This window comes from Syngnathus typhle, linkage group LG5, assembly GCF_033458585.1.
Source record: "Syngnathus typhle isolate RoL2023-S1 ecotype Sweden linkage group LG5, RoL_Styp_1.0, whole genome shotgun sequence".
Taxonomy (NCBI): domain Eukaryota; kingdom Metazoa; phylum Chordata; class Actinopteri; order Syngnathiformes; family Syngnathidae; genus Syngnathus; species Syngnathus typhle.
The window spans coordinates 5,499,780-5,520,946 of NC_083742.1; the positions used below are offsets into that span (position 1 = coordinate 5,499,780).

The 21,167-nt window shown below is 39.4% G+C and overlaps 1 protein-coding gene across 3 annotated transcripts; it reads left to right on the forward strand.

Annotated features, from left to right (window-relative positions):
• The first annotated feature begins 364 nt into the window (after positions 1-364).
• On the forward strand, positions 365-20,399 carry LOC133154109 (TNF receptor-associated factor 2-like). Of its 3 annotated transcripts, XM_061278549.1 has the most exons (10): positions 365-825; positions 4,035-4,113; positions 4,387-4,485; positions 6,292-6,453; positions 11,678-11,752; positions 11,882-11,956; positions 13,339-13,791; positions 15,040-15,217; positions 15,305-15,453; positions 17,530-20,399. In XM_061278549.1, exons 1-10 carry the CDS (start codon positions 638-640, stop codon positions 17,746-17,748), a joined length of 1,677 nt encoding a protein of 558 aa, XP_061134533.1. In that variant the 5' UTR covers positions 365-637; the 3' UTR covers positions 17,749-20,399. The 3 variants fall into 3 exon arrangements, with proteins under 3 accessions (XP_061134533.1, XP_061134534.1, XP_061134536.1); XM_061278550.1 differs by lacking the exon at positions 11,882-11,956; XM_061278552.1 differs by lacking the exons at positions 11,678-11,752; positions 11,882-11,956 and having other exon boundaries at positions 366-825.
• The last annotated feature ends 768 nt before the right edge of the window (positions 20,400-21,167 follow it).

A 21,167-nucleotide genomic window follows, 5' to 3' on the forward strand; every position in this document is an offset into this window, starting at 1 on the left:
TAAATATTTACAGTGGGTATTTTAATAGAGAAAAGGTTGCATTTTTGGTAAGTGGGAATTTTTGGAATCAGTAGACATAGGATGGACAGCTTAAAGTTGCAACAAATTGAATTCATCTTTTTCAAGGTGAATTGAATGAGCTGAATGTTGTGAATTTCAAATGTGAAATATGTAAATCTGAAATGTTGAATGTGCCATCGGGAATGAATGGTGAGTTTTTGGTTGAAAATTTAGAATTCTGTGAAAAACATGTTTTTTTTTCGAATGGAAAAAACGGAAGCGCCCGTGGTATGTATTTTGGGAATACATAAATTTAAGTTGGAGCGATGGCCAAAAATGCTGTCATCTTCCTGATGCTCTCCTGTTGTACTTGCTCCCCCTAGAGGCAGAGAAAGATTGCACCAGTGAGCATAGCATCCTCGGTTGGTTCTTTTAAACACGTGAAATCAAGATTCCCTTTTTACGAGAGGCACATTGTGCATTGTGTGTTTTGCGAATGGAGCTATTTATTTTAGCCCGTAGTCTAATGGGTGCTTATTGGCGTACATCGCTAAATACACTTTTAGAGGTGTTTCCTACTTTGCTTTCTTGAACAGACCCCAGTTAGTGAGCACCCCGATATTGCTCAAGGGGAATAATGGCTGCTCAAGAGCCGTCTCCACCATCTTCGCTGGAAGGAAACAAACCAGGCTTCCCAAAGAAAATTTTGGCCAACAACCTGGAGGACAAACATTTGTGTAATTCTTGCCTAAAAATCCTGCGAAGGCCCTTACAGGCGCAATGTGGACACCGCTTTTGTTCGTTCTGTTTCAACCAAATAGTGAGGTGGGTATCGTGTCATGGTGGCTGACGGGCTAGCGGTCGTACATTGATTTACAACTGGCTACTGAGCCTTTTTAAAGCATCAATTTAATGCTCCCGTGTGTATTGTCACAGGCAACGAAATACAAGGTCATTGTAACATTCATATTACAAACACATACTCTGAATTCGGCCAACGGACATTGCTCTAATCACAACTTTTATCCTTATTAAAAGACTCTGAGGATAGCTTGTGTTTCCAACGTTCTCATGTTCACGTTGACCATGATTTTGTATCTCGTTCTATTATGATAACACTCTCAGCTAAATTGAATATTCCTGAAGTGTTACGGCACATCATTTATTTATTTGTATACTCATCGATTAGCTAGCTGACCAACATTCAAACGTGTTCCAATCATTGAATGAATATTAAAAACAGTTCGTATATAATTTTGCATTGTTACCTATACCGTAGCACAGCAATTTTTTGTTTTCTTAAGGGGGGGGGGGGGGGGGGGGTTGTCAACCACAATATTGACATATTGTTAAAAAAAAACAAAAACAATAATAAGTTATTCAGCAGCTATTTCGCAACATGTTACAAAAAAGCTAAATAAGGCAAATTAGAAACAGTCACAAATTTTATATAATATGATTGGTCATTTGTAGTACAGCAGGGGTCACCAAACTACGGCCCGCGGGCCGGATACGGCCCACGGGACCGTTTAATCCGGCCCGCCAACCCTGAACAAATTGTATTATTAAACTTTTTTTTTTTTTGGTCATTTTGCCTGCAATGACTGCGTTTCCCCAGTAGATGGGGAAGCGCTCGCCTGCGCATTTACTACCGGAAGCCGTGTCAGAAAGCTCGGTGCACACTCACAAGTGCGTGTACGGACATGGCGCACTCGCGCTCTATTTGTATCAGTCCCGAATTTAGAGCGTGGGCTGTGACGACAGCATTCTTGTAATTCGCGCGCTGAGCTTTCAGATGCAGTTTCAGCCACATGAACGTCAAAATCTACCCGTCACAGATCGAGGTAAACGGACCAACACCTCGGATCTCGCCTAAGAATTGCCACAACAAGTTTTACTCCAGACTATGACGCACTATCAAACTTTAACAAAAAAGACAGCGGTGTCTACAAGCCTACTGGAACCTACAAAAGGATTATAAGGAAGGAACACAAGAACTTTAAGAGACTGCTCATATGTGTCAGAGAGGTTCTGCTCTGACAACTGAGCTGAACTTTTATCTGTTAAGATTGTGCATGGCACAACAGAAAGTTAATGTTCCATGGTTTTTTTTCTATGAAGAACCCAGAGATAGTTATTTAGTTATTTTTTTTAGTTGTTTTTTCTGTTCAGAACTCAGAGAGGGTTATTTAGTTATTATTTATTTCATTAATAGTGTTATTATTTGTTTCCTGACTTTTTCTCTGTAAAGAACCTGGAAAGGGTTATTAAATAACCGTTATTTGGTTATGTGTGGCTTTCTGGAAAACAAGAAATTTTTTAAGCTCCCCTACGATCGTCACACTTTTTCTGTTACAAACTGACACCGGCCCCCCATCAGAGAAGGGAAAGGTTATGTGGCCCTCACAGGAAAAAGTTTGGGGACCCCTGTAGTACAGTGATCAAGTGATATTGTCTGAGGTATATTCGTATAGTGAATTTCAAAGAAGCTCGTAATTAATTTCCGCGCTTCTTGTGCCCCATATAATCATTTTAATAATTGGTGATAATCTTGTAACCAGCCTAGTGGTAGAGTGTCCGCCCTGAGACTGGAAGGTTGTGGGTTCAAACCCCGGCCGGGGTGTTAGATCACCAAATGATTCCTGAGCGCGGCACCACTGCTGTTCACTGCTCCCCTCTCCCCCAGGGGATGGATCAAAATCACATGAGCATAGGTTGAATGCAGAGGACAAATTTCATCACACCCAGATGTGTATGTGACAATGATCATTGGGACTTTGACTTTTAACTTTAAGTATAAATTGTCTATTTCCTGTAACACATTAATCAGAGTTAAATTCTTGTGTACATGTTCCCTTAATTATCGCAGGACTTGCGTTCCAAAAAGTGACTGCAATAAGGGAAATCAGAGAAGTAGACCTTATTATATCTTTTTTAATTTTAAGTTTTTATTTATTTATTTGGGTGGGGTTATGTTCCTATTATGTGGTTATGAGACCCCTTCCATCCCCAAATGGTGCCCTTCCTTCTAAATACTCGTCAATTTAACTGCAAGCTGCAGGCTGTAAGAGGAGCATGCTCTGCCCCCTGGCCACTTTTTAATTTTACCCCAACATGGCTTTCCTTAACTAGAATGTTGTGGTGCATATTAGCAAAAAAACAAAATTTGGTAGCTGCTCATCTTGCTGCTTTTTCCCCCGTTGTCTTCGTTGCCATCTTCGACTTCTTCGCTCTTTTAAGGTCGCGAAGATGATTCACTGCCAGCGGTAACTGGTAACATGGTAACTTACTTTCACTCTGATCAATAACATAAAACAACGCACGCATTAAAAAAACTAGGATTGTGTCTTTGACTAAAGAATGCAGATTACAGTTAAGGTAAGTTTTTTTAAGACAAAATTTGACAAAATATCTAACAGCTATTTGCCGATGTTTTATCTTCTTTGTACTGCGGGGGGGGGGGGGGGGGGGTGATTAAACATTCCCCTCTCCCTGAACGCAACTGTTAACTATCTAGCTTACACGGCTCGACTTGTTTTAAAGTGCCGTTCAGTTATTCAGAGCCCACCAAAAACGGTGCCAGTGCGCGATGTCGGTGCTCCAAACGGGGACTTGATGTGTCAGAACACATTGCGGGTAAGAATGGGTGAATGTGAGACTTTGAAAAGTGCTTTGAACACCATAGTTTAGATAAAAGCACCTTATAAGTGCACTCCATTTGCCGTTTACCATTCCTACGCTGTACAATAAATTAAAATAAATGCATGATACACTAACACCCCCCAAAAAATAATTGAAACAGTGGGACTGCGAAAGGTGAACCACAATAGAGCAAGGGAACACTGCACAGAATCTGTACATTTATTGCTATTCACTACCATTGACAAGGTTGATAGGTTTTCTTCTATTATGAGGACACAAATATTTATTCTAATACAATAAATGCAAGCAATCATTAATGTGTGACACGTTGAAGGTGGTTTATCAATAACACAAAATATTTACTGGTGGAATAATAATGTGTTGTCGTGTAGTTCTGGACCTGAGAAATGCAATGCTTGCCTTAAAGAAGACTTATTCGAGGAACCCACCTCGATTCTCAAACAAGGAGGCGTAAGTAATTTCTTTATTTCTTACTCTCACTTGTCTATTGATTATATGGAACTAGCATGACGTAGATGATGAAATGTAGCAACAATTGATTGATTGTAAACAGCAAACAAGAAAAACTGCTTGCTTACTGCTTATGTTTTGCACCTTGCAGATGCATTTTCATGTACTATTATGATCCTTAGGAAAGTCATCAAAGTAACACAACCATTCAAAATGTAGCCAACAACACACATCAGCCTGCTAATGGACAGGATTCCCTAATGTTCCCTCCAGGCTTTTCCAGACAATGCAGCTCGGAGAGAAGTTGAGGCCTTGGCAGCTGTTTGCCCCAATGAAGGATGCACATGGACGGGGACTATTAAAGATTTTGAGGTATACTGTAAATACAGAAATGTAAAACCCAATTCTTCCTTCACTAAAAATGGGTGCCTTCATAAATTTTACATAGGGTCACTTACATTTTTGGGGTGGCACACACAAAGCAAGAGCCAATTTTTGAAGGCTTGTGAAGTCAGTGGAGTGTGGGCGGGGGATTGCGGTTGTCATAGAGGAAGGTACTGAAGAACCCCCAATTGCTCCTCATCCTGCATCATCAGTAAAGCTCGTAGTCCCACTGAGAGGCAAACATTTGCAAGAACCTGACCCGAACATGACCCGGTCACACTTAGGCTTACTAGTGAGATAAACATTGCATGATACCAGAATAAAAATACACCACATTTGTGAACATCAAGATTTCTCGTCAGGGTTTGATCAAGGTCACAAACATTTGCCTGTACTGTTTTTATTGAAAGAGAATTTTGATACTCATCCTTGAGATAACGAAATCCATTAAAACTGTGGGCAAATGTTTGCGACCTTGACCGAATCCTGACTTGAACACACGTTTTTGTTGTTCACAAACACTTGCAAATGTTTGCCCCTCAGTGGGATCAGTGAATATTTGTTTGTGGTGCTGCTGGTGTAAATCTTAAACCATTGAGAGCCTTTCTATCTTGCTCTCCCTGCCTCTGAGGTGGTCAGATGCAAAGATTATAATTTCATCTTTATTTGAATTTAATAAGACATTTTCAGTCATCCAGTTCTTGATGTCTTTGAGCCACATCTGGAGTTTGGTATGCTGGCTGGTTTCATTTGTTCCATTTTGGTGTTGCCTGCACAACGGCGGAAGTCAAGAGTGCTTCCTAATCGTAATTCGTAAGGGAATCAAATGTAAAGAATGAACAATGATGGGCCGAGCATCCCTGTGGTACGCCATGGCAAACTTGTACACCCGCAGATTATTTATCACCAATGGACGTTAACTGTAAGTGATCCGACCAGTAGTACTTGAACCAATTTAGGGCCAATGATGTTTCTGTATAAGGATTTTATAATCATCACTGCACTAATCTAACACGGGTCACCAACCTTTTTGAAACCGAGCTACTTGTTAAGAATGATTAATGCAGAAGGCCATCAGTTTCATACAGACTTCTGAAATAAATGTGCTCAGATAACTTTTAATAATTGTATGTGTTACAATTCCTAATTAAGGATATTTGTTTACATATAGGCACTGATAATGTTGATGATTTTCTAAAGTAATGAGGAAACTGATACATATATTTCAACATTTTCAAATCGCCATATCTACAACAGTCTCAGAAAATCACAATTTCTCATTACTGGAAAACTATATTTATAGCAGGCCCACAAACGACTCCTGTCTTTCCTTGGGGGCTTACGGGTGCCCATGGGGCACAATGTTGGTGAGCCTAATCTAAGAGGAAAATACAGAAACAAGCCCTTTGTCTGACTCAACAAGATAATTAGAAACATAAGATGCATTCTCAACTGATTGGAAGGCTCTCAATTATTGTTTTTCAAAAATCCAAGTAACCATCAAGTCTTGTCCAGGGTTTACCCCGCCTCTAGCCTGAATTTTCCTATGATATGCATGAAGCAGTAACCCACAACTTCAATGAGACAATTGGTATAGAAAATGCATGGATGACATATAAGTACATGTAGAAAATAATATTAGCAAAGATAAGCTGTTGAAGCAAACATATAAACATATTTAAAAAAGATGTTTGCTGGTGTTTACTTACTCTTCTATTACATCCAAACTTTCGAATAAAGCATCCTCCTCTGCCTGTTTAATGATTTTAAAGTATTCATGCTGATTCCCTGCAGGCCTGCCATGAGGGCCACTGTGACTTTGCTATCATCTTGTGCCCTTCCTGCAAAGAGTTGATGAGAGCCAACGAACAGGAACGTCATGATGAGCGAGAATGTCCTGAGAGGACACTCAACTGCAAATACTGTAAAGAACCATTCCTTTTAAAGAACATCAAGGTGAGATGTAGATTTGTTTTTCTGGAGATGTAGTTTTGAAATGTTATGCTATATTAAGACTAAGTTGTTAGAAGCAGTCTCTGTGGATGTAGTCGTTCATGAAAGCAGCGTGGGTTCACATGAGTCACATCAGCAATTGTGTGAATGTGAGATCTGTCTGTTTCTATCCAGACTTTAACTGTCTAGTTGACTAGTCCATGTGTCCTCTTTGTTGTTGAATTGGCAATTAGGTGTTTTGGCATTTATCAACACGGACGACTTGCTGACTGCAGTCATATAGCATCAGTGCCTCAAGCATGTGGAGCTATTTTACCGTATTTTGCACCCTATTAGGCGCACCGGGGTATAAGGCGCACCTTCAATGAACGGCCCATTTTAAAACTTTGTCCATATATAAGGCGCACCGGCCTATAAGGCGCATAAAATAGAAGCTTTACTGCAACAAACTGAGGTTGACTAGGGTTGTGGTATGCACCCACTAGCCAATAACCAACAAGCCCTCTGTAAACAATCGCGTTTCTCAAACAATCTCCTATAAAATGATCAGAACTGACTAAAGTTCGATCTAACGCATTGGTACTACTTACCTATGTTTCCCTTCCATATCAATCCGTAGATTTACTCGAAACATGAACAGAGCAGCCTATTTTGACATGAAATAGCCTCGCGCGTATAGCAGCTATCGTTATAGCATTAGCCATCCGCAATTTCCTATGAGCCTCAGCTCGCAATCTCCCATGAGCCTCAGCAAAGTGTAAACAATCGCGTTTCTCAAACGATCTCCTATAAAATGATCAGAACTTACTAAAGTTCGATCTAACGCATTGGTACTACTTACCTATGTTTCCCTTCCATATCGATCCGTAGGTTTACTCGAAACATTAACGGAGCAGCCTATTTTGAAATGAAATAGCCTCGCGGGTACAACAGCTATTCGGTGACGCCCCCTGACTACAGTTACCGTAATGTTGGGAAGCGATGCGACCTTGTAATTTACTAGTCGTACTAAAACGTACTAAAACGTTTTGGCAGAGCACTGTGTACAACCAGTATGGATCAACAAATTCATCACTTGATCCATATATAAGGCGCACCGGACTATAAGGCGCACTGTCGACTTTTGATAAAAATTTAGGTTTTTAGGTGCGCCTCATAGGGCAGAAAATACGGTAATTGACAAGTACAACGATGACTGGCAACATGTGCAAGTGTATCCTCAAAAATAACAAAAGCAAAAATGCTTTGAACCTATCTGTAAACTCATCCACTAACCCAGTATGTTGAAAAATCCATCCATCCATTTTCTGTACTGCTTTGTCCCCACGGGGGTCGCGGGCGTGCTTGAGCCTATCTTCGGGGAGTTGCTGATTAACAGACAGACAGACACACAGAAGGATCCATTTCCGCTAACAACATAGCTTGGCATGAATCGGGTATTTGAAAGGCGAAACAGGAGTTCAAATAAATTAAACCTGACCAAAAAAACACTATTTAAGCACAAAACGTGCTTAACCATAGTAGAAGAGCCAAAGTCCCGGAAATAATGTCCCAAAAGCATATCATTGTGAGCAAAAGAAGGGCTATTGTTTACAAATAGCTCTATTTTACTCTCTTTATCGCGTGAGCTCAACTCTTCAACGTGCCCCCCCTCCTTCCCCCGTAATCTTATGGTCTTGTGGGCGGAAATTCCCGGAGACGCAACACAGTCAATCGCTGCCGGCGTTGCAGAGAAACCACGCCGCAGCCATGCCGAGCCCGGTGTGAGCGAGGGGTAAATCCGTCTTGTGCCCATGAATCCAAAAGCTTCTCCTGAGAAGAAACTGAAAGCCTATGCTATCCTAGACGATCAAAGCATCGGGTCGCTTGCCAGATCATCAGTATTTGACACGTTCGGCATAACAAGGAACTTTTTTTTCCATATAAATTGAGAACCTGAGTTGGTTTGGAGGAAGGAGAGTTTACAACTTCATTTTGGAATCTGCAGATTGTAAGTCACGTCGAGAGCTCAAAACATCAAGTGTGACATGTTCCCTGACAACAACAATGAGATTCATTAATGTTGTTGACTCTCAAAGTTTTCTTCTGGCAGAAGTAACGGCAACTGTAAACTTCCGTCTTTGATAAGAATGAATTATTTGAACATCAGGGTAGGCAGGTGCAACATCTCTCAAATGATTTTGGGCATCACTGGAGAACACAATATCCTCCAACACGACAAGGACGAAGGAAATGGCAATCCGACGCTCTAAATCTACAAAAGGGAGATCATGTTCTGCTAAAAACAATTAAGCCCAATGAAACCATTGGCCCGTGGGGCTTGTGGTTGAGACTTTTCTTAGTCAAGATGAACGAGTCAGAAAGGTTGCAATCAAGATCACTTCTGGAGGAGCTTGCAAAAACCTTTTAAGACCAATAACAGAGCCTGTACGTCTATTTAATGGTAACAAGGACATCATGTCAAAGAATTAGAGGTGACATATTTCAGATGGGGAGTGTTTTAGTTAGGGTTATAGTTTTTCCCTCTACCTGCAGGAGGCGCTGTGTTTTTATGCTAATTGTGTGAAAACAAAGGCCGATTCAACCGGTTTCAACTTTAGGATTCCAAAGTATGGGTTACTAAACTTCTCACGATTCAAAAATATCACTTTTCATTCCCAGTAAATTATGTTTTTTCCTTCTAATTTCTACGTTTTTTTTTTGTTTTTTTACCGATTCAACCCGTTTCAAAATTTAACTGTACATCTTATGCCTACCTATTCCAAAACTTCCCACTTACCAAATATTCCAAATTTTAAACTTTAAAATTTACGCCAAATTTGACAAAATTGCTTTTTTCCCTTCTAATTTTTACGTTTTCTGACCGATTCAACCCGTTCCAACTTTGAACATCATTCTGTAGCATTTCCTAAGTTTTTATTCAACCTCTTCGCCTTCACACGCAATTTCTACAGAAATTGCAAATTCTAGTGATAAGTTAAGACTGTTATAGTGTCAAACAAACTGCACACTTTGAAGAAATGGCTGATAGCCTGTTGTCATGGTGTAATCTACATTAAATCGCTTTCTATGTTGTTTCACAAAAAGCACTGCTTGTAAGTATAAAGTGTAACTGCACACTTTAAAGAAATGGCTGATAGCATGTTGTCACGGTGTACTCTAGATTCGATCAGTTTCTATGTTGTTTCACAAAAAGCATTGCTTGTATTTTGTTTAATGTGATCATTAGCAGAGATGGGACCAAGTCACACATGTGCAAGTCTCAAGTAAGTCTCAAGTCTTAACCTTCAAGTCTCAAGTAAGTCCCAAGTCATTTTTTTCTTGGGCAAGTCAAGTCAAGTCCTTAAATAGGTCAAGTCAAGTCCAAGTCAAGTCCTTAAATAGGTCAAGTCAAGTCCAAGTCAAGTCACATTATTGCAATTTTACCCGCAGAATCTGATCTTAGTAACGTGAAAAGACAAGATATAAGTAACTTTAAGTAACCATCATTGTCCAATGTGTATAACCTGTTTAAAAAAAATGACAATAATTTGGATTTGCACAGTAATGACTGATATTCAGTAAAATACACCATGGAATCAAACAAAAAAGAAATTACCTCATACAATGACTGACAGCTCAATCTAAACAAATGAACGTCTGCCGACAGTGTGTGACACATTTGAGTTGCAAATATGAAAAGATAATCTGAAATAAATATGAAAGAAGAAACACATTAAAGAGCATTAAAAACATTTTATGTTTCATCTGTAACATCTGGAGACACCAGAGCTCAAAGTCGTCTGGCTGTCTGAAATGTTTCTGTTGCATATCTTGCACTGTGCTGTCCGTCTTTTGCCGTCATAAAGGTAATTACGATAGCCGAAGTTACCGCTCCCGCTGACATGTTTGTGCATGTCTGATATAAAGGGGCGTGATTCTCCAATAAACACGTTAGGTAGGTAGAGAAGGCACGACTGATTGATGGACAGGGTAGCGATCCAATCATGACAACGCCATTCTCAGCCTGCGCTCCTACCGTGTTATCGATATTACTTTTTTAAATGTGTTATTAATTTTATATTCAAACTGAAAACATAAACTAAATAACACTGAAGTCATTCAAGTCATCGTGTCACAAGTCAAGTCCCGAGTCTTTAACTTCGAGTCTCAAGTTTTTTTTTATTTTTGTCAAGTCAAGTCACAAGTCATCAAAACAGCGACTCGAGTCGACTCGAGTCCAAGTTACAGTAACTCGAGTCCCCATCGCTGATCATCAGACACTATTTTTTTTTGCAATTTGTGTACATACGTACTTGTACTTATGTGATACATTTTGAATCGACTAGGTTTTGGTCTATCAAGTGCACACATTGATGTCATGAAGCAAATAAATGTCATTTCAGTGTGTTAATTTCTACTGTTAACAAAACACATTATAGTCACGTCACTCACCGCAGGAATAAAGCAGTCTCCCCCCGCCACCCACACACTCACAAAGTGTTTTTCTGTCGCTTATCCGAGCTCCGCCATGATTGTTTACATCTGCTTGTGTGAATTGCGCGTACGACGTATGGACTTACACAGGTACCACTGGCAATGTACACACTTTCATTTTTGCCTTAGAGACGGAAAGTAACGTGAAAACGCTGCTGAAAAATCTGTGTTCAAGTTAGGCTTGCTACGGCGAGGATGGTGCACATACAAATGTACCTGTACTACAAAGACCAAGATTCCCTGTGGATAGAGCAGTAGCGAGCGTGGTTAGGAGGTAACCCGATCGCAGTTACAAGCCGAGATATTTGGGTAAGAAGAGAGGTAACCCAGGGGTCTTATTTTGATTTTTAAAAACCCGATAAAGCACATATTTGGGTTTCTGTGCGTGTTTACATGTACTTTAAAAACTTGAATCCTGCCAATATTTGGGTTATTGTCTGCATGTAAACGTAATCACTATGGTACCAAATTTTCCTTTTGTGTAAAAATTGAGTGTCAAAATCCTTATTTGTTAAATCAATCCCAGAATTAAAAAAGTGGGATATTTCAATAGAAGCGTGCGGAAACCAAGGCACGGACTCTATTGTAGGTACCGTACTGTAATGTACTGTTGCACCCCTAATTTGTTTTTGACATCTTCAGAGTATTTCTTTCCATCTGTATTAAAATTAATGAAATCATAGTTGGACTCTTAATTAGGATACTATGTTAGGATTCTGATTGAATTGTTACTTTGTAATTTGTTTTTTAGGCTCATGATGAAATTTGCCCGAAGTACCCAATGATCTGTGAAGGTTGTGCAAAGAAAAAGATACCCAGAGAAAAGGTATCCCAAATATGGTCTTTAAGTGATTTTCTTTAAATTCACAATTCTCATTTACTCTCATTTAGTTGGGGATCTAATTCGACTAAGCAATCTGTAGATCATTAGCTTCTTTAATTTTTTGTTTTGCAGTATGTGGACCATATTAAGTTCTGCAGTAAATTTAAAGCACCATGCCGATTTCATGTTGTTGGCTGCGATACGTCTGTAAGTAGACATTTTCATCATAATTTGCTGTGTGTGACACTAGCTCGTTATTCAACTTAACTTATTGATCTCGCCGTATTAACACACCCGCGATAAGACCATAACAACAGTTTCTTGCCAATGTATCAGAACTTTCATGATGACGGGAAACCAAGAATTATTCAACAGTCATTACAGATTGCTGTCAAAATTCAAAACATTTTTTTAGCGGTTTGCACTACTACTCTGATCTAGACTGACCATGTAGAAGCATTGAGACCCGTGACACTTAATTACTGAGTTATGCTACTTCAAAGTACAAGATACAAGGTGATTGAGAAACGATCATTTTACCACCTTACCAATTGTTGACACAGCATGCCAAAGATGACAATATTGTCGACACTGCCAAAAAAATCGGTATACTATTTAGTTGTTCGTGGTAGAAACCCATAATTAAAAAAAACAAATCTTGCAATCTTTTTTTCTTGCATAATAATTTGCATTTTGGGGCATTTCATGACAATTGACTGCTGCATACCATGTAACATGAGTGACTGTTGTTCGCACATTAGTGGTACAGTGGACCTGTGGGCTGCTTTTCCTCCCCGATTTAGCAAATTTGAGAAGTTTGAGTCTGAGGAGCACATTTGCCGTTAATTCCCATTTTCTTGACCTTGTTGGGACGATTGAACTGTGGGCCCTCCGATAGCTGCACCCAGTTATGACTATCCCCGATTATCAAACAATCCCACTGGGACATTGTATCGGGGAAAGTTAAAATTGTTTAAAATATAATTTTTAATTACATTTTACTTTTTTGTGTGGTTCAATGTTCGTAATAAATTGAACATTAATGGTGCATGTATACTCTATGCTTAAAGTTCAATTATTTATTTGCTCTGTGCTTGTAATGTTGTTGTTGTTGTTCTGCTTACATATTGTACATCATCATCACATTATTATTTTCTGGGGTTGTGTATTTTAAGGGTTACCAATATGGTGCCCACGGGCAGTAGGGAGCGCTCACCTGCGGGTCAGTTCTAAAAAGAGTTCACCAGTGAATGGGACACTGTGATTTCCTATGAATGTTGTAAAAGTAAACATTTGAAAATGATTTCTGAAATTCAAATGTTGCATATTGATATGTACCTCTTTTCTTTTCTTACCATAATCAGTATGTTTACATAGAAGAATGACATTAACAACAGGAACGTAATTACGTAAAGGTAATTTAAGCAGTTTGGTTATGGCAGAATTGTGTGTCAAATTGGTGGAACTTTGCATGATTCAGTACTCAAGAAATACACTATAGCTTGTGGCACAATAGTTGGTGACCCCTGGTGCTTTCTAACAGAACTGTTTTGTTCTAAACACATTCTAATCTCTTCTCTAATATGCAGGTGGAGAAGGAGAAGATCCATGAACATGAGCGTCAATGTTCGTACGAACACCTTAACCTGCTTCTGCATTTCATCATGGGCATCAAAGTGAGCCTGGAGAGCCTGCAGCCTCAGAGCCTGGAGGTAGCTGGCCACAAGCTACAGGAGCTCCACCAGTCCCTGAGAGATTTAGAACTCAAAATGAGCCAGCTTGGTGGAGGTGGGGCTGGGGCTTCCACCTCCATCACACTACCCAGCACTGTGGGTGCCACCCTGGAGCTGCAGCTCCAAGGTGAAAAGACCAAGGTTGTTGAATTGAGCCGACGCTGCCAAGAGCTGGAGCTAAAAATCAATACGTTCGAGAACATCGTCTGTGTCCTCAACCGAGAGATGGAACGCTCCTGCACCACCATGGAAGCCTACAATCGACAACACAGACTGGACCAGGACAAAATTGAGATTCTCAACAACAAGGTGACAAATGGAACATTGGAAATGTCTTTATACTAGTTAAATAAACTATTGATATTGTCTAGTAAATGTAATTATTAATCTTTGTTAAAGCAGGCATAATTCCCTTTTTGCATGTTGCTCTTCTTTACGCATGACATGAAGTTAAAGCGGACAATATCTACTCAACAGTTTTTGTCCTACAGAGGTACCTGTAATTTCAGGGCCATAACAGAGGCACAGCACACCTCTTTAAATTAAGGGTATTCTGCAACTCCCAGTCGGACGTTTACACACCCACTCACTTTACTTGCCCCGTTGTGTTCAAAACAATTGCCACTAACCAACAAATGTTTTATAGAGCACTACATAAAGTATTGTTATCTTATTGTGCAAGTTGTTATGTCGCTGTGTGAAAACCCACACACTTGATGGATTCACATTACTGGAACCCACATTGCTGGATTGTGTTTGAAAAGCGTTAGTGGCTTTTTTCAAAAGACAAGATATAAAAAGGAATATAAAAACAAATCACAGCAACGGATACAATTTCATGTGCATTGAAGTGCATTCATTTTTTTCCCCAATTAGTGTTTGATTATTTTTGTGCTGATTTTACTGCTGAAATGCACATCCGCGACCCTCATGCGGATAAGCGGGACAGAAGATGAATACCGTAATTTTCGGACTATAAGTCGCGGTTTTTTTCATAGTTTGGGTGGGGGGGCGACTTATACTCAGGAGCGACTTATATACATATATATGTTTTTTTTCACTTTTTTGGGCATTTTATGGCTGGTGCGACTTATACTCCGGTGCGACTTATAGTCCGAAAATTACGGTAAATGTATGTTATTTATGACTATCAAAAACAACTCAACAAAGAATCTCACACAAGAACGATTTAACGTCGTTCATTTCCACAGTAAAAGCAGATGTCTTATTTTGACTAAACACGAAAAGATAAATGTGTCTGCTTTCATGAAGGACAAGAGTAATTATGACTTGTGAGAGCCTGAAATAAAGATTTGGACAATATTGTTAAAAAATGTCTCTAAACGATTATGCAATTATAAAGATGCGAGATGATTAATTTGATAAACTGTTTGTTTTTGATTAATCAATGACTTCATATATACGAATATATATATATATATATATATATATATATATATATATATATATATATATATATATATATATATATATATGTGTATATATATATGTGTATATATATATATATATATGACAGCTTATTTATGTGTGGTAAAGGTTCGTCAGCTGGAGAGAACTGTGAGTCTGCGGGACTTGTCCATTGTAGAGATGGAGGGGAAGATGAGGGAGATGTCCGCAGCTACATATGATGGGATCTTCGTGTGGAAGATCTGCGATTTTACAAAGAAGAGACAGGACGCTATCGCTGGACGAGCTCCTGCTATGTTCTCTCCTGGTATAATTATCTGATGATTAAAACATTTTCTTGTCATAAAGACACTGATGAGTTTTTCTTGTAACAACATATTGTCATGTTTTCCAGCCTTTTATACAAGTAAATATGGCTACAAGATGTGCTTGCGTATCTACCTAAATGGTGACGGGACAGGAAGGGGGACCCATTTATCTTTGTTCTTTGTGGTGATGAGAGGACACAGTGACGCACTCCTTAAGTGGCCTTTTAATCAGAAGGTAAGACTCATAAAAGATAAAAAGTTAAATGTCATGACCAGTCTATATTTTGTAGTTTCATTTATAAAAGAAAATCTAGAATGTACACACTGAGGATTGTAATGCTCTCGGTCGATCAAAATGTTAATCAACCTTAAACTTGAATATTTAAGAGAGTAAACGTGAGATCCTGGCTTTCTTGGTTACGTTTCTATGTGTACAATTATTTGGCGACAATTAGTGTGCAGAATTACTTTGTAACTAAAGTAAACATGGAACCTTTCCATTGTCACTTGTTTATTTTCATTTGTTAAAGTAAAAATAACAAATGACTCAAAATTTACACATTTTAAAAAAAAAATCAGTGACCAACACAGCCACCCTTCTTCCATCCATGGAGTGTGTCAGCTAGCTTCTTGATCTGTTGTTCAATAACTTTTTGTGCAGCTACAACCACAGCCTGCCAGACATTGTTCACAGAGGTATACTGTTTTCCTTCAGCGTAAATCTTCCCTTTAGGAAGTTCTCAATAGAATTAAGGTCAGGTGAAGAAGGGGGGCCACCTCATTATTCTTTAAGGCCTTTTACCGGCGAGCTACCAAGTGGAGTACTTTGATGCATGCAATGGAATATTTTCCTGCATAAAAGTCATGGTCTTCTTAAAAGATGCACTTATTACTATACCACTGCTTGAAGAAAGTGTCTTCTAAAAACTGGAAGTTGGTTAATTTGAATACATTTTTGTTTTAATTTTAGAGTTAATTTGAAGTCTATATGGAACTCAAAAAGGTCCAGCTCATTTTTAATAATACCATACCAGTACCCATTCTCCACCTGGCTGGCGTCCTATTTGAAGTGGAGCTCTGTGGCCGTTACTGATCCAGCCATGGGTCCAGCTGGCCCGTCAAAAGTCACTCTCGTCTCATCAGTCCATCGGATCTGTGAAAGATCAGTCTCCTGATATTTCCTGACCAAGTTTTGACGTTTCAACATGTATATCTTGCTCGGTTGTGGTCAGGTGTCAGCCTTTCGCACCCTGGCCATGTCTCTGAGCACTAAACACCTGGTATGTTTGGGCACTCCAGGTAGATTTAAGTTCCGGAATATGGTAGCACTGGGAGAGAACGGGCTCCTGGTAGCTTTATGTTTGAGTCTTCTCAAATCTTTGGCAGTTAATTTGCGTCTTTTTTTTCTTTACCATGTATCTTGCAACATAGTTGACTATTTACAATGAAACGTTTATGGTTCTGTGGTCACGCCCCAATATCTTTGATTTGATTTGTTTATTTCGGCAAGTACATACACAACGCGCTTATTACAGTCATTTCACATTTGTTTGACATGACTTGGTGAAAAGGGAAGCGGGAGGAAACAATTTTGCTTAAACCTTAGCTATTTCAAGAGTGCTGTACCCTTCTGAAAGAATGTTTACAATTTGTTACCTTTCAGAGTCACTTATATCTCTTTTTCTTTTTTTGCCCCATTTTGCCTGAGGATAACAATCTGCCTCATAATTAAGCACACCATGAAATAGGGTGTTGATCTGCTGAGGCCTCACCATCCTTTATAACACAAATACACATCACATGTTATGCTTGTATTGAGTGAGCATTCAAGCTTATACAGGATGGAGTTAGAAAATATGCATAAAAATTATCATTCAGTCAAAATACGCACTTGCCTAATAATTCTGCACACAGTGTATACGTCACAGATGGTGTTCAGGGTACACTTGCCTGCCAGCATGGGTTCGATTCCTGCCTCGGTTTCCCTCTGTGGAAGTTGCATGTTTTCTCCGTGCTTCCGTGGGTTTCCTCTGTGTACTCCAGTTTCCTCCCACATGCAAGACAGGCCAATTGACCACTCCAAATTGAAAACTGCCAAATTGAGTGTGTGTGTGAATGATTGTTTGTCTGTGTGCCCTGCGATTGGCTGGCCACTAGTTCAGGGTGTCTTCCGCCTACTTCCCGAAGTCAGCTGGGATAGGCTCTAGCACGCCTGCTGTACCGCTGTACAAGGTACCACTGTCTAATAGCGCCTCTGATTTTTGCATATTGGAACCGTTGTCTTAAGCAAAATTGCCACATCTGTACCCAGGTCACCCTAATGCTGCTCGACCAGAACAACAGGGAGCACATAATCGATGCTTTCCGGCCTGACATCTCATCCTCATCCTTCCAGAGGCCTGTGAGTGATATGAACATTGCCAGTGGCTGCCCGCTCTTCTGTCCGCTCTCCAAGCTGGAATCTAAAAACACTTATATTCGCGATGACACCATCTTCATCAAGGCCATTGTAGACCTCACTGGGCTCTAGGTTTAAAACAGGCCTTTGCATTACCTCTAAATGACATTTTTCTTTAGGGTCTGTTGAGTTTCGTTGTCATCTGGCAAGATACAGTATAAGAGTTGGAAATGTAACTGTCACTATTTCTCATAGTGTTCCAATCAAAGACAGTGTTTTAAAAACATTAGCACAAATATGATTTACCACTTGTTGAGTCGACCAGTACTTAATCAGTACCGTATTTTCGCGACCATAGGGCGCACCATTATAAAAGGCGCAGTCTCAGTTACGGGTGCTATTTCTGTATTTAACGTCTACATACGGTGCACCGTATTATTGGGGGCAGGCATGGTAAAACATACGCTAGCTTAAAACATACGGTAGCATGCATTCGCATTGTTTTAAAAAGGCAGAAGGAACAAAGCGTAGCAATGTTTTTTGATCAATCCTCATCCACAATTCCGTCAAAGTCCTCATCTTCTCTGTCTGAAATGAACAGCTGAGTTTGATTGTACTTCATTGAAGTATTTAGCGATGTTTTTTGATCCATCAAAGTCCTCATCTTCTGTGCCTAAAATGAACAACTCAGCAAGTTCTCCAAACACGCCAGGTTCTCTCTCCTCATTTTCAGAGTCAGTTTTGTTGCCATGCGGCTCCTCAGGAATTATTTTGCGAAAGCCCGAACAACAGTGCGAGGAGACATGTTCGCCCAAGCATCCACGGTTCATTCACATATTGTGATGTAACTCACTCAACGCTGCCTCACAGTTTTTGTAAAGCTGTGTTAGCCATCGCTCCCATGACGCTCGCAACTTCAACTGCAACTTTGAACGACTTTATTACACCGATGTCCAATGATTGGAGTTCCTTCGTCAAACCTCGCGGAATGATAGCAAGCTCCAAGTTCGTTTGCTGAACTTGGTTTTTCACAGCGGCTGTGAGACGGGCGCGCATGGAGTCACAGATCAACAAGGATGGTGACGCGTGGAAAAAAAACATCCGGTCTCTTTACGTACACCTCACTTAGCCAATCTCATTTTCTCCCCGTCCATCCAGCCCTTTTGATTTGCCTTATTGATGACTCCAGGTGGAAACTTTTCTTTAGGCAGCGCCTTCCTCTTGAAAAGGTGTCAGTTTCTGACCATGAGCATGGCAAGTTAGCGCTACAGTAAAAGCTGACTTCTCGACAGTGTGGTTCACCGGAATGTCGAAAGTAAGCGTTACCTCATCCGTCTTAGTGATATTGTTGGACTGCATGTGTTTTATTAGAGCGGAAGATGGAACATAAGGCGTCCATTTTGGAGAAAATGTAAGACTTTTAGGTGCGCCTTATGGCCGTGAAAATACGATAACTGGTAGTTTTTTAATTGACAAATATAAATTAGCTAGTTAATTAAATGAATACAGTGAAATGACATTGGGCCTGCTTCTTGTAGCATAATTGAAGCTCATAACGTTATTAAGATTCAGCAAAGTCAGACCAAGATTCACTCACTACAGCTCACATTAACAACTGTTTGTTTCCTCCAGCCGATGTGCTGTACATAATTCTCTACCATAGGATGCAATGAATTTTGATGTATTGAAGACCAAAACAGATCACACCAACACATGTGCTGTTCATTTTTGCCCTCACTCTCACAAAAGAATTGCAATGTAGCTGCATTAATTTAGTTTATTTGCATTTAGGAGTAGTATTATGTTACCAGTCATCATTTTCAACACTTGATTGCAGTGATCACTTTGTGGTTGTGGATTTTACTTGAATTCCATGAATTCTGAGTGCAGTACTTTAGTCATGAATGTTGTGTAGTTTGTGTGGGCGTTTGAGTGCGTGTGTCAGAAAATGAGTGTTTAGTTTTATTTATTCTTGATTTCAGTAACAATAGTAATCCAGATGGATTGCTAAATTCCAACAGATTAATTCATTTTGACAGTTCCTATTGGCATATTTTGCCATTTATGTACAATGACCATTTTACTAATACAGTAACTAACTATATGTACTAACAACTATTGTTATCACTTGAAGTTATTGTATATTCAAAATGTACACATACATTAAGGTAATTTGGGACTTCTAGGGATCTTATGTCTTTTACATCTACTACAACAATATTTTAGTGTTTCAGTATGATCAATCTCAATGAAGGAGTAGGAACTCAATGATTGATTGGCATCATTAAAAGTCTGTATGTACATAAATGGACATTGACAAACAGTTCTTGTAATTTTTCTTTCCCATTTTAAAGTAAAACAAAAACTCCCAAATAATTAAAGAAGTTGGAGCCCAACTCTCATTCAAAGTCAGCCGATATAGACTCAGTTGTCAGTTGAATAAAATAATGGAAGTGAAAGAAATCCTGTTCGTCTCTGTGGTGATTATATGGAAAACTTTGTATTTGGACTGCACCGTTAATAATCTTTACAAAGAGATACTGTATATGAACACGTATTCAAATGTAAACACATGCTATACATCTGCAGTTATTGGTGTGCTCAAAAACACAGTAGCTCCCAAAGCAGTTAATGTGGAGCCAGTTCACTAATGTCTTGTACCTTCATGAATGATGTTTCAGTGTGTTGACTGAAAAGGAGTTTGTCAGTTAAATGAATGCTTGCTGCAGTGTTGGTGTCTGAATAGCTATCGGATATGAAGTTATTAAATGTTCTTTCAATCACCATTGTTTGTTTTTACTTGCTTCCTATGTTTGTATAATAGTGTATAATAATGTGATCGCTGGCTATGCGTGAGGAAGGCCTTTTTTAAATATTAGACACTCATAATTACTTTTTAAAAATGGTTATTTAGATACTGCAATTGACAGGCAACCAATCCAGGGTTCACCCCACCTCTCTCCCAAAGTCAGTCGCAGAAGGTTCCACCTTACTCATGAGCCCAGAAAATGAATGGAGATATGGAGTAAATCTGACGAGGTTTACTTGCGAGCAATCGAATCAAAATTTCAAGTTTGTGTTAGTATTGATGCTTTGAAAATAATCATGATATCATCCTGTCCACATGAATGTTATACTAATTTGGTTTGTTTGTGCTTGCATTTGTGTTTTGATATGAGACGGCCCTTTTTTTTCCTCCCATCTAACCCTGAGTCTTGTGGCTCCTGTCATCGTTGACCATATTTTGTCAATTTCTAAATATAATTGGCAGTTGTGCAACATTACTTGGCAAGTAAGAACAGTTTTTGAATCATTTTCTTGTTTACATTTCCAGATGTATGAACTTTTTGCTCCTGCACAAAGATGTGGAGGCTTGAACTGTAAAAGTGATCTGATAGACCCGAGGAAGTTGTTCAAAGTGACAAAACTGATCTAACTGAAGTACCGTATTTTCCGCACTATTAGGCGCACCGGATTATAAGGCGCACCTTCAATGAACGGCCCATTTTAAAACTTTGTCCATATATAAGGCGCACCGGATTATAAGGCCC